The 24,548-nt window shown below is 35.8% G+C and overlaps 1 protein-coding gene across 3 annotated transcripts in view; it reads right to left on the reverse strand.

Annotated features, from left to right (window-relative positions):
- MON2 (MON2 homolog, regulator of endosome-to-Golgi trafficking) overlaps nucleotides 1-24,548 on the reverse strand; it is a 77,220-nt gene that overhangs the window by 14,774 nt on the left and 37,898 nt on the right. The window contains exons 15-30 of one of the 3 annotated variants that reach the window (XM_074144592.1): nucleotides 24,127-24,239; nucleotides 23,437-23,541; nucleotides 23,114-23,194; nucleotides 22,953-23,026; nucleotides 22,784-22,874; nucleotides 21,355-21,456; nucleotides 18,966-19,076; nucleotides 17,989-18,164; nucleotides 14,337-14,499; nucleotides 13,496-13,789; nucleotides 12,544-12,742; nucleotides 10,411-11,039; nucleotides 5,481-5,624; nucleotides 4,919-4,936; nucleotides 4,527-4,655; nucleotides 2,316-2,506 (exon numbers count right to left, since the gene is read on the reverse strand). In XM_074144592.1, the coding sequence (XP_074000693.1) occupies nucleotides 2,316-2,506; nucleotides 4,527-4,655; nucleotides 4,919-4,936; nucleotides 5,481-5,624; nucleotides 10,411-11,039; nucleotides 12,544-12,742; nucleotides 13,496-13,789; nucleotides 14,337-14,499; nucleotides 17,989-18,164; nucleotides 18,966-19,076; nucleotides 21,355-21,456; nucleotides 22,784-22,874; nucleotides 22,953-23,026; nucleotides 23,114-23,194; nucleotides 23,437-23,541; nucleotides 24,127-24,239 (2,620 nt within the window). Of the gene's footprint in view, nucleotides 1-2,315; nucleotides 2,507-4,526; nucleotides 4,656-4,918; nucleotides 4,937-5,480; nucleotides 5,625-10,410; nucleotides 11,040-12,543; nucleotides 12,743-13,495; nucleotides 13,790-14,336; nucleotides 14,500-17,988; nucleotides 18,165-18,965; nucleotides 19,077-21,354; nucleotides 21,457-22,783; nucleotides 22,875-22,952; nucleotides 23,027-23,113; nucleotides 23,195-23,436; nucleotides 23,542-24,126; nucleotides 24,242-24,548 lie in introns of all 3 variants that reach the window. The other 2 variants (XM_074144594.1, XM_074144593.1) reach the window with 2 other exon arrangements.

Genomic DNA, 24,548 nt, shown 5'->3' on the forward strand with positions numbered 1-24,548 from the left:
TTTTAAATTCTTTTGAACCTTACACCTTCTAAATGATATAAAAGTTTCATATAACTTTTCTGAGAACATCGTTAATTCTGATGAAAACGCTGATCCCTAAAACACATTTTGTATGTAAAATTACAGAATACACTCTGGTCTCTTAAAAGGCAAAACAAGACTTAAGCAAAGACCAACAAGTTTAGTGGCATCATAAATATTCACAAAAGTACTATCTTTCCTTTACCTCCAGAGAATATTCGCCCATGTATGACAGCTGGCAAAAGCTATTAGAATTCATGGCAACAGTGACTGTTTCTAGCAAGCAACATGTTAAGATGGAATTTCTATGGTTGGAACAACTTTCAAGAAAGTATAAATCACTCACTGGAAATCAGAAAAACAGACAACATATTTGGCCAAAAAGGTCATGCAGATGATAGTGGATTATCTTGAATTACAGTGAAGATCTGTGACAATCCTACTTCCCTGGATTTATGAAATATTAATACCCCAAAAGTGTAGCAGTGCCAGTCTAGGTCAGCTAAAAACATGCAAAATTGATTTGTTTCATCTGTTTTGCAGATATTTAGGACGTTTACAACAAATAGTAGCATGTATTCCCAAACTAACTTCTAAGTGAACATACACTCTTCTACAATAAACTGAAAAACCCTAATTTTAATTTTGTAAACCCAACAATGATACTGATTATAGAGTGTTAACTGATCTGGACAGCCTGTCTCAGAATGGAAGCAGGACTACTAACCGCAGCTCAAAACAAAACCAAACAAGATACTGCAAAGATTATTTTAAATAAAAGAAACAGTGAAGCATCAAAGCAAAAACCTGGATGAGTGAAGTGTCTTTTATATTGTCTCGATGAGCTTTTTAGATTCTCCTATTTAATATTTCTTTAAAGTAAATGCGAAAACAAAAGAAAGGTTTTTTCATTCAATTGTCGTGTAACCCTATTGATGGAATTCCAAAACCATTCATCATTACAAACACTTTGACTAAAGGATGTGTCTCTAAAATTAAGTTTCATTGGTTTTTGTCTGTTTTGGGCAAGCTGCTATTTATTCATCACTAGTAAATACAGCTGTGTTTGGTTGCCGATCTCTGTGTGTTTGAAAACTATACACACACAAATACACAGCATATTAATGTTAGGTACAGAAAAATCCTACTGTTTTCTACTAAAAAGAAAGATTAATTTGTTACTGAAATCAGCAAACACAGAAAATCAGGGAATTAAATTTTTGATATTCCACATTGTCCTTTAATCTGAGACACTATTAGATATACTTAAGCTACTCCTGAAAGATGCTTACCCACAGATGTTCACAGGAGATGGAAATTCCGTACCGCTCCCTAAGCGATCTTCTACAATACCTGACCTTCCTTAGTGTAAAAGGTTTCCTTAATGTCCAACCTAGATAATCTTTGCTGTACTGAAATTCATTTTTACCCCTTCTCAAGGGACAATAAAAATTCTTCTCTGGAGCAATCTTTTAGCATATTCTGAAGATTTATCATGTTTTCCTAATGATATATTCTTTTGGTTGAACAAACTAATAGATCAGATTGTCTAAGTCTCTAATCATTATTTTTCACTTTGCATTTTCTCAACCTGCCCACATCTACAGTGTTCCATTCTTGAGAGATTATGCATGTACTTATACATCTGCCTGTCTGTCTAGCTATAAATCTACTTAGCTACACTTTTCACATGGTATTATAAATAAAGTGTGGTTGATTATTAAGGTGCGGTCAATTTATCTTGGGTAGAAACAAATTCAAGATGACTATGGGCTTCTAAGTAAACAGCGATGTAAGAAACAATTTTCCAAAATTCATATTAAGTAGAATATTTCAAAATAGAACTCAAGAGAAATACATACAGTTAATGGTGTTCACCTTAACTAAAAAAAAATATTATTGCAATTCGGTTCAAAGCGAAAAAAGGAACAAATTGAGTACACATCAGTAACTCTTGATTAAATCTATAGTACACATCCTTGGGAGTCCATACAGGATTCCTTGGCCTGGTCAGAAAGGCTATGCCTTGTATTCCGAGGTCAATTGAGCTCTTTTCTGCTCTCACATTTCACCTTTTAAATGAAGTTTTCTCTACTTTCTAGAAGTATACTTTTTTGAAGTAGACAGACTGGTTACCTTTTTTTCCTTCATTCATTAAAATAATTTTCAGATATCAAATATCTCTAAAAATAAGGCTATTTTTACTGAACTCTACTGACACATTTATTGAACAAATTACTTACAGATATTTTTCCAGTAAAAAAAAAAAAATAAAAAGAGGAAATTGTGTTTACCTTTTTGTGAATAAAAAGTCTTCAAAAGTATTTGCTAGCTCTGGCCACATACTGTCAAATTTTCCAGAAGATGCGTGCTGCCTTGCTACAGGTAGTCCGATAGAGAGAACTTTGAGAAGAGAGGAAACAGCCAGCTTCCATGTGCTTTCAGAAGGACAGGAATATTTCAAACTAAGAGGTATTCTTAGTGTCTGCAAAATGAGAGTTAAAAGAAAAATTAGAGTTGCTCAGCTAAATCTAAGATTAGGACAGGTTTCTGAAGAAGATGTTGGCAGACACTCTCATAGACGATAGTACACATCCCTACCTTTGCTGCTGGTATATGAGGTGCTCTTTTAAAAGTATAATTATAAAGATGATTTACCATATACCAGCTGGCTAAAGCACAGGTCTGTTGCCAAGTACAAGGTCAGAAGTCAGAGTTGATCCATTATCAACTACACTATGAAATTAGGTACTAATTTTCTTTTTCTGTATTGCCATCCACCATTTCTAAGCCTCACAAATCATTGAATCATAGAATGCGTTGTGTTGGAAGGAACTTTTAAAGGTCATCTAGTCCAACCTTCCTGCAGTAAGCAGGGACATCTTTAACCAGATCAGATTGCAGATGGGTTTTCCTAACATCTAACAGGTTGCAGGCAGTTCATTAGCATGAGTGTATTCTGTAGAGTTTAGTCCCATTCCTAGAAAGCTATCCCAAGTGCTTCCACAGTGAAGAAAAAAAACTCACTAAATTTAAACTTTTCTTAGCATGCAAAAGTTGAACTGTGTACATAACCCCTGCAAGACACCCGGTCATTGCTGACTGTTAAACCACATGAAGTTTAAAAGCAAAGACAGATAGAGAAATTCTAAGATAAAGGCTGCAGTACAACTCCAATGTATAGATGATGCAGATGAAAACACAGCAAATTTTAAGTCTTTTAGATGGAAAGACAGCTTCAGTATCTATAACAGAAAGCCATTGATGAGTTTAGAAACATTAAGCATATGCACTATTTAGGCTATATGCATTCCTTCTGCCATTGTTAGTGAAACTAACTGGAACCTCATACTAAATTATCTTGGAAAACTAATTATTTAATTTACATTTCAAATACATAGTGACTAAAGTTGGATATTACACATATGTTACCAGTGCTTTTAGTGAAGTCTCCAATTTGAGGAAAGGAAAGGGAAGAAAGAGGAAAGGCTCGTTCTTACTCTCAAGAGTAAGTCAATTGTAATCAACTCTTTATTTCCGAAAATTATGAGAGCTAGGATCTAACCCTAGAGTATTTTTTTTCTGCTGCTGTTGTTCATAGGGGTCAACTCTAATTCCAGTATCAATATGGGCTTTAGAGAAAAGTAATGAAAGTAATTTTAAAAACATTTTCACCTACTGCACTAGATCACATGATTATCAACTGTGAATTGTAAAGAAAAGTGGTGTTTATATCAGTTTCCCCTATCCCATTAAAACAGAAGCGGAAAACAACTGCATTAACTTTGAAATACAAATATTTAATTAGTAACAGATTACAAATAATACCGCATTTAAACTATTTTAAACACATTCAGGTTTCTAAATTTCTATACAGGAACAAGCTGATGTAAGCCTAGTCACTACAAGCAAACCTAGGTTGCATACATTTTTTTCCAGACATTTACTATTATCTCTATTATTTATCAAGATTATTTGCTAAAATGGAAACAAGGTCTAAAGAACTTAAGGGTCCAGCAATTTCACTTTAAAGGCACATTTGTGCACCTATAACATTTCATAGTTACATCAATGACACGAAGTCAATAAAGCAAATCAAAAGTAATAGCTAGAGCAGATGTCACCAAAGCATATATGCCAGTCTACAGAAATTGGTCTCTGGCCTTCAATGCCATATTTAGTAAGAGGCCTGCGTACCAGATTCAGGCACACAATACTTTCAAAGATTAATATTTTGTGGCCTAACACATTTACTAATTTTTATCTTAACACGGAAATACTGATGCCGACATTATCCAGCTAAAGAACAATACATAATGGCCTAAATCAATAGCCTTCCAGCTTCAAAAGAAATTACTACCTGCTGCTCATCTTCATAAAATATCTATTTGTTTACTAAAGTTTAAGCTTCCCAGAAAGTGTTTATTAACACTAGGTCAAAATAAAACTCATGATTTTCAATATAAGCTGATTAAATTCAAAGCATTTGCAGGACAAACTTTTACCTTAATAATGTTCTGAAGAACCTTCTCCGTTACCACAGCTTTATGGCAAGCTGTCTTTTGGTATAAATCCACAACAACTTCTAATGATCTCTCAGCAAAGGGTACGTAATTCAATGCTACCCATTCCGCCTAGGAAAAGAAATTAGTAAATTACTGAACTATATGTGAAAACGTATTAGTTAAGGAACAGAAAATGTATGTTTTGCATTGAACTCTCAGTTTAATGCATGCAAGGTTTGCTAATACGGTCCAAGCAACAAAACTGCAAATACAGTGTAGTCTGACTAAGAAAATGTACTCTACATTGAAGTAAAGTACATTTAAGTAGGAGAAATGTTGCAGTCTAGGCAAGACAACTACATTAGGACAATCTTTAAGGAAATTTAACTCACCGGTGCAAATAGTTGTATCTAGTGTGATTCCATTGTGTTGCAGGACAAATAGAATAAGAAGAATTAATACATACATAATAGTTACCTCTTTGATTACACTGCATCAGATGCTCATGCTTAGTGAACAGCAGAGTACACAGATAAAAATAATTACTGAATATGTCCCATTTCTCTACAGCACGTGCAATTAAAAAATTTGCAGCTCGAGGGAATTTTCTCCATTCAAAATTATCATGTCTTCCTATTAAATTTGTTGTCACATGTAGGACAAGTTATTCCAGATTAATTCACTGGACGGATTCACACACATTCACTATGTCTGGTGTACACACAAGACCCTTCCGCCACAGAGGAATACAACATATAAATGCAAAGTAGAGTTTGAAGGGAGCAAACAAAGATAACAAACACATGTAAAAAATACTAATAAATTAACTTATTACACAACATGCACAGTGAAGTTTTTATAGATAGAATGAATGCATCTTGCTAAACAACCTGTATCTGAAGCTGAATTGGGTTCACCAGCCAAGTGAAACAAGTGAGATTTCTATTTAATTACCTGATTATATTTTGCATTTGCAATGTGCTTTGTTTCCAGCTGTCCATACTGTGGAGGCTTGCAGGAAAATTCTACAAAGGCCAACAGCTGGTCGAAGATTGCAGGATACATTATCTGCATACTTTCTGAGCCCACACATATAGCCTAAACCAAAAAAAAAAAAAAGCCACACACCAAAAAGAAAAAAATTATCTTGAGCTTTCACATTCAAAAATCTGCAACACTACAAGGATCTCCGAAGGAGAAAATCCCATATAAGACTATGCAAGAGTCATGCTGTATAAAGGACAGTGTACAGTTCTAACAGTTTAAGAAAAGTAAGTTTTGTTATTTTATTAAAGTAAATTAAGTGGCAAGATAGCTGTATTTACTAAACAATATATGCCCAGGTATCTCCTTCCATCCAATAAAAGATATCTTTTCTTTACAAACTCTGCTTAGACATGACAGCAAAATATAAGTCTTATATAAATTTTGTCTGTTGATCTCAGCCACATCTTCTTTAAGTTCTACTTCAAGGACCACTTAAATCTCAGAAGTAATTCATACATGGTTTTCATAAGTAGTTAAAATTGTGTCTTACAGAAAGGAACATAAATAAAATGAGAATACGATATGATTTTGGCATAGCTGAAACTCATAATCTTGCTTTAAAATGGAAAACATTTCAGGAAGGGTGTACTTAGAAGATGTCAATGAAATATCATGTTGTCATAGGCTAATGATTTGCTGCTTCAATATAAATCCCAAGGCAAACTTGTGCCATTTTTTTTCAAAGCCAGATACAATAATTCTATGAAGTTACTCCAATTATTTTCTGTCACTTTATATGTCTTGCTTTTCCTCCCAAAGTCTCTGCTCTCAAAGCTTCAAGAAACAGTCTATTTATTGCTCCACAAAAAGACATTGCGCTTGTACTGTCATTTTTCTCTGGGGAGGAATCAAACCCCCTCTTCATTAACCACACATCATCTATGACAAGTTGTGGCTGAACTCACTCAAGGTGCCAACTGCTCCGAAGCTGTTGGAGTGCAGCCTCCGTGCTGGGGCTCTGTGATGAGCTGTGACAGTCAATGGGCTAGCAACTATCTTGAGTTCCCACCCATGGGAAGGAACAAGCCAACAAGGGCTACAGGCACTGTCATGGCTAGATCACCCTAAGACCTAGCTGTATCCTCATCCAATCTACAACCTACAGCAGAGCACTCCATCAGTCATCAATTGTCTTTCCCTGTTCCTCAGCTTCCCGCAATTCAAAATGCATGTCTAATGCTCAAAAAGCTTAATAAACATTATTAATATACTGCAGCACTCCTCCTAAAAAGCCATACTCCTTTGCTGGTGCTCAAGTTCAAGATCGTACTGAACTCTGAAAAAGATGCTTTGATGCTAGATACTCACCTGTGGGGCAGAAGACTAAAAGGTAATGGCTGATCTAAAAGTATTCAACATGCTGTAAAACCATTTCAGCTGATGCTGCTACACTGAAGTCACTGCACTAAATTTTAACAGATTAATGCAAGATTACAGACCTACTAGAAAAGTATAAAAATGATTTTTATATACCAAAAAATGTATTAGAAAGGGAAAGAGAGCATCCACAAAGCCCTGGATAACTTTCATACAGATGCAACTTACTTGCACAGATGCAACTTACATTACCTGCAGAAGACTATCTTAACATCTGTAATAGCAAAACTTCAAAACACGGTTGCCATTCATTCCACATTGTTAGATGATGATGATTATTATTACTATTCATTTCAGGATCAGTAGCAAATAATTTCAGATGCTACTATTTCTGTACTGATGAGCAAAAGCAATAACTACTTCCTATTTGAAGTTTATGCATGAGTAGCTTAATATTTTACGAAACTCTTGTAAAATTTTTATTTTACAAATAGAAGCATTTTCTATCCATCTACTGCGGTATTTTCAACTGTAAAAAATATCCGTATAATATTAAAAAATAGGAGAATTAGGTCACTTAGTTTTGAAAATCGATCTAACTAGAATTGCTTTTCAATAAGCTTTGTGCTTCTGACTGACACCAGGTAACTTTTATCGAAGTGCTTGAAAAACTCAAAAATAGCCCAGCAAAGTGTGACAAAGGATGTTGAAAGTATCTTTAAGAGTTGCTTATAAAACAGAGCACTATTTACTGCATTAAGTGAACGTATTTACATACTTAAGAGACACGTATAAATCAAAAAGTAATGGTCAGGCAACAACAAAACACAAACAAACCCTAAAATAAAATACTCTGCAGATCATTGTTTGTTGTAAAAATTGACACAGTACTTTAGTTTCAGAAATTTATGCCTTAAAGCATTCTGGTACTAACCTTCAGGTTTTTTAATAGTTCAGATTTGTCTAACAACTCCCAGTGCCACTGTTGCTAAGGGCTACCATTTTTTTTACAGCTCTCCATACCTAAGTCTCTACCATCGGTATATGGAAAAATAGCCTTCAGTTTACCACACTCATAGCTCAAGAGGTTAATCTATACAGACTGCAGAGGCAGAATTCAAAGGTATCTGATCCCCAAGTATGTATCTGTGCTCCTCTGTCTGACGATTTAACCTAGAGTGAATGTAGGGAGGGACTGAGAATAATCAGAGAATTTGGGCTTGAGTACAAACTTCTGCTGAGCTACAGTGATGAAACAGACACCTGTACTACGGCAATGAAAGACTAGAAAACATGTTCTAATGAGAAAGAAAAAGAAAATGAAGAACAAAAACTGAAAGAGGAACCAAAAGTTCTCTTCTGGTCCTATGTTCCCAAGTTGCAATGTCCTTTGCTAGTGCAATCACATCATAAAATCTCCTTATTAAACCTGTCAGGGTCTCAGTCTTAAAAATGTCAGCATTTTTTTCATGCTATTCCAACTGCGAAGTTGTTCCAGAACTTCCTGGAAAATCACAACTGACCCAAATCTCCCTGTATCAGCAAAGAACGAAACTTAATCTGATCCCCTATGCAAACATGTAAGAAACTTTTTGTTTCTTCAAAGGAGGTGGCAAATATTTACATGGTCTTCTTTAACTGTTCCACTAGCTCCTGTGTGTACTCCTGAAAGTATTCATTCATTTCAGAGGAAGACGACACTGTGGCCTCCAGCAAAATCATCTGAGTGATGGCCTCTGCTCCACATCAAAACTGGTGGGAGCCTTGCCATGTGAATTGTACTGTTATATAGCCAAGAGGAGCAATCATGTGACTTCACAGAACTTGCTGACGTCCAAATATACTTTTAAACTTATTTTTTTTAGGAATTTCAGTGCTGTTCTGTTAGTAACATAACTATAGATGGGGTGGGAGGTACTGTATCAATTGAGGTACCTTCCTATGTAAGTCTGTTTTTGCAAAGATATGTAACTACTGTGCTAACCGTTTAGTTTGGGACAGGAGAAGGGGAGATGTCTCTGTTTCTCATGGGCAGTTATTGCTTTTGTTATTGCTTAAGAAAACTTCAGCAAAAACAGTAACAACTTGACAAGAACAAGTGTATTTAAAAATGTGCAGCTTTTCCTTATCTTAAAAACTCTGCTAACCCCTTCTTTGCAAAGCACTAATGCCTGCAGCCTTTGGGAACTAAGAACATCTGGATAAGGAGATCCGCAAAGAAATGGAAAAATCCAAGATGATATAGAGTGATTAAGTAGGGAAAACAGGACTTGGCCAGGGCTGAGCTGCTGGAAGAGGAATGGTACAAAAGGGTCAACCCTGACTGGAAAACGATGAAAATGTAGTGGATACAACTGGTGTTAAAACTTCGTGTTATTCACATCTCCACATACAACACTGACATTTAATACCGACTCCTAATCTTTTACCTCTGTTCTCAGAACACATTCATGAATATTTGTTAAAGCCAAAGACTAAATGAATGACTGCAAGATAATGATTCTGCCTTGCTTGTGGGGTTTAAGTAAGCATGGGATAAGTCAATGAACAGTAAGCAAAAAGAAAACAAGATACTGATTTGCTGTTTATTTAGTAGGCACCATGTGTTCTATGAGCTAAATGGGGCAGGATCCTGTCAGGGGCTGGGGGGGAGGTAGGGAGGTATGACCACATAGCTAAGCAAGGTAGCCATAACATGAACGGCCAAAGGGAATGAAGTCAGCTCACGAGTAGTTTTAATTCTGCCATTTCTCATGTAGGTTTTTTGGGGGAGTTGGTTGATTTTAAAGCAGTGCTTAATATAAATGCATGATTTCGTTATCAACTTTGCTTCTTTTGAATAAGCAAGTTCTCTGAATGAACAATGTATTTTGCAAGGAGATACCTTAGAACTCCAACAAGAAGCAAGCAATACTTTTTTCTTTTTTTAACTATCCAGAAAAAGGGCACCCTAATTTGTTGTTTACAGATTCACTTGCATGAAGGGTGCTCTTTGAGGATGAGTTCTACAGTAAGAATTTCTTCAGCAGAGATACAGCATTTTCCTTAAACAGCTGATTAACAAGAGGCAAGAAGGTAGGTGGTCTGCCAGAGACCTTTTTATATTTTATGTTTTGCATGAACTCAAAGTTCTCATGATAACTGTTCTTCTAGACTTTGTTTATGGCAGTACCTGGGCAACGTAAATACTGTTTGTGAGACTGTTCCCCCAACTCCACGTACAGACCTTCACAACAGTACAATACTTTAGTGTTACATAGACAAGTAAATGGCTACAGCACAACACTTATGGTATTTCTGCAATCAAACAAAAGGGCATTTTTATAAAGACTACACCACTCCTTTCAATGCAGAGCACCTGGGTTGCACTAGGAATGGAGATCTGTTTTTTCAATCCAGTATACCGTGCAAATATAAATAATTTAAAAATTCATGTCTGAGCCACCACCGTACAGTTCTGAGAAGAGTTAAGACACAGTGTAGTTTACCTTTCACCACGCATTTGAAGTCACATAATTACCTTTTGTAAAACATCTAAAGCTGTAAGCACCGCTTCCTGTAAACTTGTCAAAACTGCTTCAGTGTAAGATGGAAGGATGAAAGGGGAAGCATCAGAACTGATTGGAACTGAAACAGCACCGTGCAAAATGACACCCAGCTTTTGGAGATCATCCATGCTGAAACCAGTTTTGATGTGTTGGTAAAGAGCTGGGAATATTTGAATTAAAGCTGTAAGAAAAGGCTGGCTGGGAATGAAAGTCAATTTATCACAAGTAATTGGAGGCCTTGTACTTTCTGAACCAATCCTATACCAGCTGTTCCAGGCTGCCCACCAAAGATTCAAATCTTCAATCTCATCTGTTATTACAGGTGGTTCAGATCCATTGTATCTTCCTAGTCTTTCTCCTATGGAGTCAGTCCTCATGAACGATCTGCCAAGACTAGTGGCAGTTGTTGTCCCTACCACCACAGGTACAGAAACATTGAGAGCAGGTGGTGTGTCGGGCTTCTCTGAGTCTCGGGCGGGAGAAACAATTTGTAATATCTCCTGAAAGCTTTTCAAAGCAGCCAAGGAAACTTCATTATTTTTGCTGAGTGCTGCTGATTGGATGTGATCAAGAAGAACATCCCACGCTTGGGAAAAGTCTCCTATTTAAAAAAAAAAAAAAAAAGAAAAAAAAGAAAAAAAATCAACTTGGAACTGGCTTTCTATTCCCTTCCCACTCACCCTGTCTCAAAAAGGCCGTTCATGTACTTGTTACTCTAATACAGAGAAATTCCATGAGGTCAGATGACAGCTTGAATGACTTTCAGAATATATCAGTTCAACCATAACCAGAAAGAAAGAATGTGACAGAGAAACACACAAATATGAAGAATGAAACAATATATCTATGTTCATGTCAAATTTGCTAGTGAAAAATCACATCCCACGTCCTATACCAGAAAAATATGTTGTGTTTTTTTAATTCAGGATAGTGAAACAGATTTATCTTACACATAACAGATGCCTGTTGATTTCAAAAAGTGTTAAGCACACTCAAGGAATTAAGGGACAAATCTATAGTCATGCAATGCATTTATAAAGAATCAATTTTAAAATGCTCTGATAACTGTATTGTGGAGTAAAGATTTCATTTTTGGAGTTTTATTTTTTCATCAAATGTAGCCTTAAACTTCAGTTTTCTATGCTACCAATTACAGGGTTTGAATAATTAAAAACGGCCCTGAAATCTTTGAATTTTTAATTCCATTTTAACTCAAGTTTAATATAGTTTCATAGAATCATAGAGTGGTTCGGGTTAGAAGGGACCTTAAAGATCATCGAGTTCCAACCCTCCTGCCATCGGCGGGGACACCTCCCACTAGAGCAGGTTGCTCAAAGCCCCATCCAGCCTGGCCTTGAACACTTCCAGGGATGGGGTATCATGTTAATATAGTTTAAAATCTACTGCATTTCTGCAAATGACCAATACTCTTGATACCTATTAATACGTTGGTATCTGTATTACAAATAACCAAAACAAAATAACACACAACTTATTGCTAGTTATATACATTAATTGCATACTATGGGATGGAGAGGGTATATTAAGGTAATGGGGAAATTCTTTTTTGTTTTCTCCTTATAGAAATTAAACATTAAGTCATTTACCAAGCTGTTGTAAAATATTACTACACACAATTGAATAATGTAAACGTTCAATACTTCACTGACTTTAAAACTGAGTTCTCTTTACATTGTACGAGCACCGTTAAACTTGACACACTGATGACATGGAAGAGTTCTAGGCAAGCACTGCATAACTTCAGAAACTCAAGAGGAGAAATACATTCTGACAACCAAAAGAACAGAAAAAATATTATTGCTATCAGACTACTATAAATTAAACCTCTTTGCCACCCAGAACCGTGGCTAGTGAGATTTTATCTCAAGTACTGTGATACAGAAGATGAAACTGGTACTTAAAATTTTTGGCTCTAGGAACCACAATTAAAAACTCCGTAATTTCCATCACATTTGAGGTGAAACACAACTGAACACACTTTTAAGCTAAGATTAAGATTCTTTCCCAGTACTTTAACTAAAAAAATATACAAAAGCAGAAAGTTTATTACTGTATCTTTCAAGAATTTAAACTATAAATTTTACCTAAAGGCTGCAGTAAGTATCTCCTGGTGTTAAATATCCTCGCAACTCCAGCCAGTGTTAATACCCATGTCTCAGCCCACTGTTTCTCAGCTGTATCCCTTGAGTGATGGATGAGAATGTTGCCTCCTCCTGATTCAATCTTCTCTTTGTCAGCTGTGGTAGAAGATTCTCGAACCCTATCCAACAGGTGAAATAAAACCTGTAATAGTCAGAAAAAGAGGAAAAAAGCAATTTTTCAAATAGCATAGTTTTATTCATAGTAAAACAACAAAAAATAGTAATTTTTCCATTATCCTTTCTATTACTCTATCACCTTGAGAATTCCCTTATTCTAAAAAGTCTCTGCAACAGCTAAGAGTAAGAATCAGCCAACTGATGCTCACTTGAGAAGGGTGATCAGCATGATCAAAACCACCGAGAACAGAGTTAGCACTAACAGAAGGCTAAAACCAGTGGATCTCCAATACCTCACAGGTACAACAGGCAGACTCAACTATAGCCTGATTTTTCCATAAGGCGCAACCAAGATGACTGTGATCTAGAACAAGGCATTTGACAGATCCTCTCAAAGGAGAGAGCCAAAACAGAGCTCAAAGCAAAGCTCAATCTAACATCACATCAGTCCAACCACATGACCCTCAAAATGTCTCCATATTTTTGCACAAAGAAATGATTCATTCATCCTTGTAGGAAGGGAACAGCCTTTTTATCCAGTTCCTGAGTAAGAAAGAAATGATCATGATACAAAAATTGCATTTCATAAAAGGCTTTAAGGGCCAGAGAAGAGAAAGTGTAAAAAACCACCCCCAAAACCTAAGAAATCAGACTTTTGCCACCATATGTTATCTTTAAAAAGTCTTAATAAACTAATTGATAATAAACTAGCACGTGAATGGTTATTAAAATGTGAATGCAATTTAAAAAACCTTCAGCGGAAGCTTACACATCATACCTTCCATATTACTGTGTGCCACGTTGAATGTTGCAATAAAGTTCCATGAGCACCAATGGTAGAAAACAATGTCTGCCCAGCACTCTTTCTAACTGCAGGTCGGGGATCCACACACAGCTCTCCCAGTTTGGCATACAGGCACAACCACAGGCAGTCAAATGGTGGAGCAGGATGAAAAGGTCTATTGAGCATCACCCCCTTTTCTTCTGCCTGTTTCTGCAACACCGCTTCTTCTTTGTTTAGCTCCTTTTCAATTATTTCACCTCTTTGGAAAAAATAATCTGAAATATTCCACTACAAAATAAATAAGACATATGCTGTTGTACAATTATAATATTATAATGCTCTTAATGATCATGAAATAAATTGGTTCTCATTTTAACATTTAAAAGTATTTTGCGAAGCACATCAAGATATTACTTTCCCTACACTGATAGAAGATAAGCACATAAATACCGTGAGGTGCAGAATGTATTTTTCTTAGCCTCAGATTTTAGGCCCCAGTTATACACAAAGTATAGAGAAACAAGGTATTAAAGAAGGAAAGGGAAACAATGTATTAAAAATAAGATACTGATGAACATGGCTACAACACAAAACAATTTATTTAACTAACCCTGGCGTCATGCAAATTAAAGATAAATTGTGCTCACTCAATTTACAGATGATTCCAAATGACAGCATGGGAGTTCACTAAGAACCCAAAAAACAGATTTTGGCTTTCGTTTGTAGAACTGACTACAGATTAATTTTCATTTAAAAAAAAAAAAAAAAAAAAAAAGAAAGAAAAGAAAACGAAAGCCAGAAGCAGCATCACTGTAGATTAATATAAAAAACTCACCAACAAACCAATTGAAGTTAGGCTAATATTTAGCTCTTGATTGTGAAGTCCAAAGCTTCCTGCAACTTCAACAACTATCTGTAGACAAGTACATGGCATTGTTGGAAGAAAGTCTGTCACAACCAACTGAAGACACTGGAATGCAGTCCGTATTAAGGACTCTCTTAAAAAAACAAAACAAAAACAAAACACACACACTCTCATTTCATATTTCTTCAAGAGCACAGGAATGTTTTGAATACAATATCTCAGGAAATAGCGTTATTAAAAAAAGAGAAAAAAAATCCATTTAATGGTTTTGAGATGAATTTGCAACATTTTAAAATGTTTCAACTAGAAGGTTTTTTTGATGTATAACGTTAAGTTGAGGCTTCAGATTCTGATAAAGTATTTTAGTCCATGTTAACTAGCCAGGGAAGCTGAAGTTTAGACGCTCCAGTGGTCCTCAACTGGTTTTATACAGTAAAGTCTACTTCTCCGTTCTATAGTTCTAGGACTTGTTAGTTCAAATGTGACAGCTAAAACATTCTCAATAAGCCACAACGGACAAACAAAATTTAAATTTAAGCATGATAATGCTTATCTTCGAAAAAGTAAGATGCTCTGGACAATTTCTTGTATCAGCAGTTACAAATTACTTAAAGTATGCCAAACAGGTAGGGAAAATGTATTTTTATTTATTAGGAAAGATGCATGCTAACGTAATGAATGAATGAATGAAGCAAGTAATCTTACTTGCTTCAATATTATATTATGTTAGACAAAATCTTTTCAAACTATCCTGCCATTAAATAGATCTTTAATAAATACTTCGCCTTCACAATTAAATTCTGAATGTAAACATAAAATTAAAACGTAGTATAGAAAAGGTTTGTGAGATGGAGTTCTCAGAAGCAGCAAGGTCATCTATAACTAAAAACCTTGTTTAGTGAGAGACAAAACAAAGAACCCAAAAGCATAGGCAGGGTGTACAAAGTAGGGAAGCTGCATTTAAATTTCACTATAGTTTCGGGTTTTTTTAATGCTTAATGTACAAAAGAAAAAATTCCAAAGGTTTGTAATACAGAAACTTAGTGTCTTTCACAATATATATCCCATTAAAAAATTCAGAATACAGATATGACAGCTACGTATTTCACAATCCTAAATAAAATAATTTTTTCAATTAATTCAAAATGAAAATCATAGGTGGGTCACTTCCACTGTATCGTAAGAGCCAACGTGATATGGAAGCCCGAGGAATGCACACGAAACCTCACATGGACGACAACGGTATAACAAATAATTCTCTGACATGATGCATACTGTAGAGAGACATCCATCCTACCACGTAAGATCAAAGGATTTGATCTTATAGGATCATCGCTATACTCATGGAGGAAATGCTCACATATTACTTTCCCCCCATATTCGTTACAGGAGTCTACAGAGTGAAACATACCCAAAACTGATGCAGTTCCCTCTCCACTACAAAATTCCAGAGATATGTGACCTTCAAGGACTCTAAGACAGAAGGGAAGGAGGCAGGAAATGAAAGTAGTTACACTACTCATTTTGAAGGGCTGAGTTAATAAGAAAGTAACCTCTCTTTCTAATCTTCAAATGCAAGACCGCTAGTACAAATTCAAAACAGTTCATTTCCCAACTAATGTCCCACGTTGAAACCTTTCTCCAAACGAGTAGTAAAGTCCTTCATGCAAGTGGCAACAGCAATACAGTTCTTCAAAATGTAAAACTGTCCTTAATGTTATAGGTGGCAACCAAAAAGGTAAATATACATGCAAGAAACTTAAGCTTAGCTCGAAAACTTAAGATCATATAAGGCTTTATCTATCCTTAAAATAAATAGGGGCATCGCACTGAAAAATTCTTCAATGAAAGACTTCCTTTTGTTTGGCAGGCTGGTGCCATCCAATCAAAGAGTGATCAAAGTATCACTGGTTCTCAAAATAACATCTTCCATATTTATAGCAGCCTGGCAAGAAGTTCTTCTGGAAGGCAAATGGATTTCTGTCCTGGAATCCAGGACGTTCACTGACCAGAGGGAAGACGCTTGTGAAGAAAGTCTCACAGTCAATAATCTTATATTTAAAATACAATAGCAGCACTGGCATCTCCGGCTCACAGCTGTGATACAAGAAATTCAGTTGTCTCCCAAGGATAAGGAGGCTTGCTTCATTTTTTTTCCTATTATAGTTGATGTGATGCGGGCAAACAGCGCTATGTAGTGGAAGAAAAGTAGATGATTCTATATGCTTTGTAGGAGGAGACTAAGATTTAACACGAGATCTTAGTAACATCTTGAGATATCTGCCAATGAGGTACGTGTTTGAGATGTAAAAGGATCTGAAACTGTCTCGAGAAGGAATTTGTGTTGATTCTCATCCACCAACAACTACAGTGAAAAATCGAAAGGCATGTAGGAAACACAGAACACATTGCACCAAGTGTGGAAAAAGCAGGTACTAAAGGAAGCATGGTTATCAAAAAGAGGATGCTCACAGCCAAGAACACCAACATCCTTGAGATTTAGATTAGATACCAGAAAGAAATTCTTTACTGTGAGAGTGGTGAGGCACTGGAACAGGTTGCCCAGAGAAGCTGTGGATGCCACATCCCTGGAGGTGTTCAAGGCCAGGCTGGATGGGGCTTTGAGCAACCTGCCCTAGTGGGAGGTGTCCCTGTCCATGGCAGGGGGGTTGGAACTTGATGATCTTTGAGGTGCCTTCCAACTCTAACCAGTCTATGATTCTATGATTTTGGTGTACTAATGCCAGAGCAAGCAATACTGGTACAAGAGCAGAATCCTTCAAGCATTTGGAGGGGCTTTAGGAGGTCTCCATACGGCCAGAAGACAGCAGCTAAGATGGGGCGAAAGGAGAGATATGCCAAAGTGAATTTTTCTAATACTAGAGTTTTTTTCTGACCTATCCTGGTGCTAGTCTTGACAAGCACCAAAGAAGGAATAACATGGTCTAAGTTTGTGAGTATAGTTCTTGGTGCTTACAGTTCCAGGGCCAGATGCTCATTTCACTGCTCATTTCAAAAAAACTCCTTGCAACTTCACCTCTCACTTTCCCTTGTGGTCAAGAGGACCAGTCCAGTAACATTCCCCCTCTGTTGGCAACAGAGTCTGCTGCGTTAGTCAGTCAAGGGATTCACCCACAGCGGGTCAATAATCTTCCATTGTACTACCAGCAGCCATTTAGAGAGGAAGGCTTCAACAAAAAGGGAGGGCATTCAGACAATGACACACAGCAGAGACTACCCAAAGATTTAAGAAGAAAAAGAAGCAACAGAGGAACTGTGAGCAACAGCTAAGTCACACGAATTATCTGCAAGCACCAGAGATGTGTTCAGCAGATGGTTAAAATCAAATGAATTGGCACAAGGTGTACTCCTCAGTGCATACTCCATGCTGACCACAGGAGAGGGCAGAATGGAACAATACTCTGGTCTTCTGAAAGATTAATTCAGTAAAATAAAAGTGTGCTACAGAAAAAGTAAAAACTGTATTTTTGTTGAATAAGCTAAAAATGAAAATGAAAATTATGGCTATTATCAAAGTGGCTATTAAAGTAGGAAAATAAAAGCAAAATTCTTTCTATTGTTCTTACCTTACATGATTTAAAATTTTATTTCCACTACTTACCCCTGATCGCTTCGGATTGCCCCCATGACTCCAAGCACCAATGGCCAGCCAGGTCCTAAGCTGTCACCCTGACTTTGCAAAATCTGTAGCACACACTCCAACTGCTTGATCCTGATATCAGGATGACTAATGTTCGACAGTTCCTTTAGTGGATTCAATAAAAGCAACTGCAGTCTCTAAAAGTAAACAATAAAGCATATTAAGGATGCTGAAATTTAACTGATCCTTAATTATTTCTATGTATAATTAGTGAAAACATACAGTATAAATTGAAGATTCATTAAGTGAATTCAGTATCTCATTCATTAAATGCTCAAATTCAGTGTCAGAGTGACCTTTTAAAAAAAAAAAAGTTTATAAAGGATTTCAGCAGGAAATATACATTTTTTTTTTTCTCCTTTTTTTTCCCCCCTCCCCTATTCTCCAGGTCCCTCAGGAAGCAGCTACAGCATGCTGTCACAGTTGCACAAAAGACATCATGCAACTTCACCCAGCAGGGCTGGACTCAGCTTCCTACTAAAGAAACCTTGAAAAAACTATCCATTGAACCTCAATAAAAATATTAGAATGTTTCATTAACAGTGGACTGAATAGCTGTGATTTAGAAGGTTAGGCAATTTATTTTTTGCCCGCCACCACATCACATACATACTTCTGAGTGTTCTGGAATTGTTTTGCACTCATGAGGGTGATCCATAATTTGTGCTAACAAATGGACATAATATGCAACCATCCCCACTATTTGTTATGCATTTGAAAAAGGAAGGAGGGTAGTTCATTAGAATGCATGAGGCGATTCTCAATAGTTACATCTGAATGTTACAGCTGTAGGATTTATAAACTCAATAGTAAAGTTGCTTTATAAATGCCTCCTATTCATTGAACTGTAGAAAACCTCCTCTAGGGAAAATTTTGATTTCATGTTCATTTTAAGTTCCAGAAAAGGAGGAAAGCAGCTGCTCTTAAACTTACTTTACCTGATTTTGAGATAATGGAGGATCGTGGCTGAACGTCAGTCCTGCTTTAATGAGAGAAGTTAAAGCTTCTGCTCCCCATTCTCTCATTCTGGAGTTTGGATGCTGACAGACCTGAAAACACAGCAGTGTTCTGTTTAAATTCACTTTTATTTAACCAAGACTTCAATATATGTACTATATAAAAAATGGGTATTTTAATTATATTAGAATTTACATACAATAATAATTTTTTACAACAATACAATTAGAAAATTAGGTTTAATAGTAAACAAAATTTTTATCTTTTGGACATACATACCTTCTGAATAAGGAAGCAATAGGAAGCAGTGAAAGACAGAGAAGGAAACATAATGAAAACCACAGCAGTTCAAGCCAATACATTTTCCAAAACAAATATACTAACTGCTAATTCAGGTAATGATTGATTAAAAAGCACCAAAAAAACCTCTTCAATGAATGTCTGAAACTCTCAGGTTTAACTTAGCCTTAAGCTACTATAAAATTCAAAGTTTCATCTTTTCACACACTGCTTAACACAATCAAGTGAGGAAGCATGATAGTAGCCAATAGAGAAAGTGACTGCTCTTCTATATTCTCAAATACAAAAGTAACTACATAGTGAATGTAAAATAAGCCTTACACTTCTTTATTTCAAAAACTTGACAAAACAATAGTGAACACTATTTCAAGCTTGTTTCAAATGTGTGTCTTCATTTCTCTGTCTCCTGGTTATCTAAACCTAATAGTTTTGCTAATTGCCTTTTTTTTTTTTTTTTAGAACAGAACATTTAAAAACATTATGCGAATCCATTGCAGGTACCTTGTATGAAAGGTGCTCCCATATCTGATACATTACCCTCAAACAAATAATATAAGTCCACAGTTTCATTGACCTCTACGGAATTATTTCCACCCAGCCTTCCAGCCCTAGCTCAGATGGTGTGAGAATCCAGAATCAACATCCAAGGTAAGACAATAACAAAGGCTGATTGTTTTGGTTGGTGGACCATTCCCTTATCAGCTACTAGCCAAACTGAAAAGGAGGGCGATGTAGAAGAGCTGGCTTAATATCAAAAAATGCAGAAAAGAAACAGCTACTCTCTTGAATTAGTTGTATTTTTGTTACCTTATAGAAACAGCTACTCTCTTGAATTAGTTGTATTTTTGTTACCTTATATAAAAAAAGAGAGAATTTGAACTACTTCATGATGCTCTGAATCTGACCAGGTAATCAGTTCCAGAGACAGGGAACGAATTCTTCCCTCAGGTTGTGTTTAACTGAATTTGCAGCTGGTGTTTTCTCCTTCCTTATTGCACCTCGGCAACTTAGGTTTAAAAGGAAATAAAGCAGTACTTTAAAAGAAATTGAAATAGACTGTGTATTACCTACAAAACAGTGGCAAATACCCACAATGTGTAGCAGACTGAAACAGACTCAAGATGTGAGGTAAACCTTACTGTCTTAGAAGGGAAAAAAAGACAAGAGAAAAAGATGCCTGTGCTTTAAGCCTTTAAACCCCTATGTACCCAAATTTCTTCTCCTAGATAAAAGATCACGTGAAGATGATCTCCATAAATAAGGTTAGAGATGGACGTTCCTTAATACTGTTTGAAATAATGCACTGGTTCTAAGGAAGTATCTGATACTTTCTGGAAAACAAGGAAGAAAAGCTTTCTCCTTTACCCACTTTAAAAAGAACCCTGGTTTTGCATTTCATTCTCCCACATATCTGTGTAGAGAATCAGAACTTTACAATTACATACCGTCACCTGGTTTTAGTTTCAAATTCAAAATTTAAGAATTTTTTTCCTTGATGGAGCATATTTTTCATGTTGAAGTTAAAAACCTTAAGAAATTGAAATAGGATTATGACACCTATTTTCATTTGTGTACAGTATTCTTTTAAAAAGAGACGATTCAAAATGTAACCTAAACATTTTTTAAAACAAACCAACCCTTTGTTAGTAAATCTAATGGCTTCAATCTATCTGGTAAGGACACAAAAACATATCTTAAAATCTTCCTACATGTATTTGTACTGTGTGAATCCAAAGTGAAACCTGTTTGTGTTACCTTAATTATAACACATATATGAAGTATAATAAATTGATCATTTTAAACATTACCATGTTTAAAACATATGAAGACTGACAGAATCATAGGGACAAAATCAATGAACGATATTAAAATACTGGAATTTAAATATATAAATCCATTTCTAAATTCAAATTGGGATGCACTCAAGTTGCAAAACCAGAGTGCATAAACAAAAACATGTAAATACAATTTTAATTTTTTTTTTTTAATTACACTTTAAAAATGCATTTCCATAAGATCTTTATTAAAACAAATTAAGTTCGAGTACAACTGCTAAAAGCAATTAGTTACCTCCAGAAGATGACCGGTCAGAGGTCTCCAAAGAATCTCAATCCTGTGCATGTTAACTAGTCCTGTTTCCAGTAATTTAGCAACAGCAAAAAGCGATGGTTCCTTAATGAAATGGAATTTGAACACATGACTTTGAGGTAACTCAGATAATGTCAGAGCCTTTTTCTACATTGTAATTTATAAATTAAGGTGCAACTAATCTCATTCAAGTGCTGTGTTTCGTAGACTGTGAACAGTGTCCCATTGGCTCAAGTAACAGGGCTGGGATGTTTCCACAGCATCTGCAGTACTTCAAGAGAAGCCACAAGGGGGTAGCAACAGCATACTATGAAGAATATTTCTTTTGTCATTTTTCACATAGTTTTCTCCAAGTTAGACAATAACCAAGCCCGGATATTCCTTTCAAAACTCTCATTTTAACATAGCCCTCCCTCCAATCAGTTTTATAACACATTTTACTAGCAAAATAGCCTTTTTCCCATCACAACTTTTAAAGTTAAAATTATATATGAAAAAGCAATCTAGAATATTTCATTTAAGGATCCCCTTGTGCTTTAGCTTCCATCAGCTTCACAAACGCCCTGCATGAATATGATAAATTTCCCATTATTCAAATAGATATGCATATATTTGTGTAAACTTCTTTTGTATTTTTTTTTTTAATCAACATATAGTCAAAGTGACTGTTGTGCAGGAATCATGCTCTGTTCCCATTTCTGCTGATTTTTTATTCTCATTTTCAACTGATTTTAAATACAAAATTTGCTTATTTTAATTCATTCTCTGTAGCTGTCATCGTCAAATATTACAAAGCATATTTTCTGTTGTCGTTATCTCTAGTGTAATAGATCAAGGAAAAACTTTCAGAAATTCTCTTCTGGGATTAGATTATGACAAGAATATATACTCAATCTTCTTCAGTCACAGGGTCTTTAACCTTTCGGGGCTAAAGGTTGTTTACTGAGGCTGACATGAATACCACCATTTTCCCAAGTAAATATGAATGATCGGGGGTTTTTTAATATCTAAATTGTCGGGCTTTTTCTGAAGTACATTACAAAAGAAAATTGAAATGAAAATGAGCACCTCACAGAACATACTGTGCTATTCAGAATCCCTAACCTCTGAAATTACAGGGGCTTTTAGAAGTTTTATCCACCCATAATCTGATTAATGGAACACATGACATTCCTTAGTTAACAAAAAAACCAACATAGCAGAAACACAATGAGAATGTTCAGAGAATTTAGTAACCATATGAACCATTATAAACAAGACATTCTTTGGTTCATAATTTATTTTTTCCTCTAGAGTATCAAATGTATTACTGTCTTAATATTAGTAACAGTTAGATTAAAGGATAAATGTACAAGTCTTTTGCCCCTTTTACAAAAACATCGAAAAAGAAAATAAAGAACTCTTTTTATACCTTATTGTTTCCATAGGCCATATCCATGGCTTCCAGAGACAAGGAGCAAAGAGCGTTTATTAAGTGATGTAAAGACACATCATCAAGGTACCTGAAAAATAACAGCTATCAAAACACTGCCAAGTCTGAGATACACACATTATTTTAATTTTAAGATAAGGTTTCTTACTGTGAGCTTTCAAAAAGCCTTGAAAGTATGTTGGATATAACTGGCAGATCAGTCATAACTGCTGTAGTCAGAACCTTGAAAAAGAGACAGAAACGTGTCTTATAGATTGCAACAGAAAATACTGCATAATCATTAACTGTAAAATGAAAAATCACGCTTACAGTGCTGGGCCCTTCTACAGCTCTTCCAGGTTTTAATGCACCCCCAACACCAGGCTTCAGTCCCAGAATCCACACAAGATGCTGAAATACAAAAGGATCATGTTCAGCAGAAAAGCCTTTTCAGACAGAGAGGAAACTAACAGTGTAGTCGAGTTATCCAGCAGCCCTCCAGCCAAACAGAATTCAAGCGAAATGCTACAGTACTGACTCAAGGCAATTCAAAGTACACCATGAGTAGAATCAAAGCTTCTTCTATTGCTCACATAAAAACTCAAAACCAGATCATGGCAAAAAAAGCAAGGCATAAATATTTCCTATTATACCTGAAGAGTAGCCAGGACAAGTTGCCACGATGTACCAAGAACGGCTCCATGGCAGTGAGCTAAGTTGAGTAATGTCCTCATACACTGGATATTTTTTGAAGTCAGCTAAAAACCAAACAAACAAACGACCATACAATTTTTATTATTCTACAATAACAGCATTTCCAGTAAACTTGCAATTTTTAACTACATAGTTTAAAGATTACATTTTGTTTGCACTGGTGCAATGTATCTTTTTTAGAGAAGTAGTTCAGTGTCTCTCCTTTTCTCAGTCTTATCTTGATGGTGTTGAATATGACTTGATCACTGCTCTCTCCTCTTAGTTTCACATTATTATCAAAGACACAAGTTCAAGTACTCCAGCTTTAAGTGCATCTTCTCCACAAAATCAGAGTCTATCTTAAAAAAAAACCCATATAAATGAACCTTCACACACAGGCACATAACAGAGCTGAGACCTAGGGTTTTTCGAAAGGAATGGATGCTGAGCTAAGAGTCAGACAGAAACCAAGAATAAGTCTTCTTTACGGTTAAAGAACTTTGCTGTTAAGGGCTGTTCCAAATTAAAAGCTTAGGATAATATTTCAGCACTCCTACAAATAATGGTTATCTGTTGCCTATTTTTGAGACACGCAGAGATGCAGAAAGAAGCAGTTAAGTGTGATGAGATCACTTACAAGTTGTACTTACCATTACTGTACCCTGTGGCTGAAGAGCTAAGGGTTGCCCTACTGCTACAACTTGCTGATGAGACTCACTCGAGGGACTGATCATTTGAACATTCTGTCCCTGAATGGAATATGCTAGAGGAAAATTGAAAATTAAAAAAAAAAAAAAAAATTACTCTTAAATTTAAAATCCAGTACTTGCTTGTAGTAACAACCACCTTCTGGCAAACACACTCCAGAGAATTTTTTCACAATATTATCGTTTTAAGGTAGCTCACTTTGAGACCTTCGGTTATATTTAGATTATTACATCATTGCCTTACAGAGTTAAAGGAGCCAGTAATTACTTCCTCTCACTAACTAATAGACATTGCTTGCAACACATTAATAAATTTTATGTCAACACAAATATTTGCGCTAAGATACAAGCATTAGACTATGTCT

The sequence above is a fragment of the Numenius arquata genome, chromosome 2, assembly GCF_964106895.1.
Source record: "Numenius arquata chromosome 2, bNumArq3.hap1.1, whole genome shotgun sequence".
NCBI lineage: Eukaryota > Metazoa > Chordata > Aves > Charadriiformes > Scolopacidae > Numenius > Numenius arquata.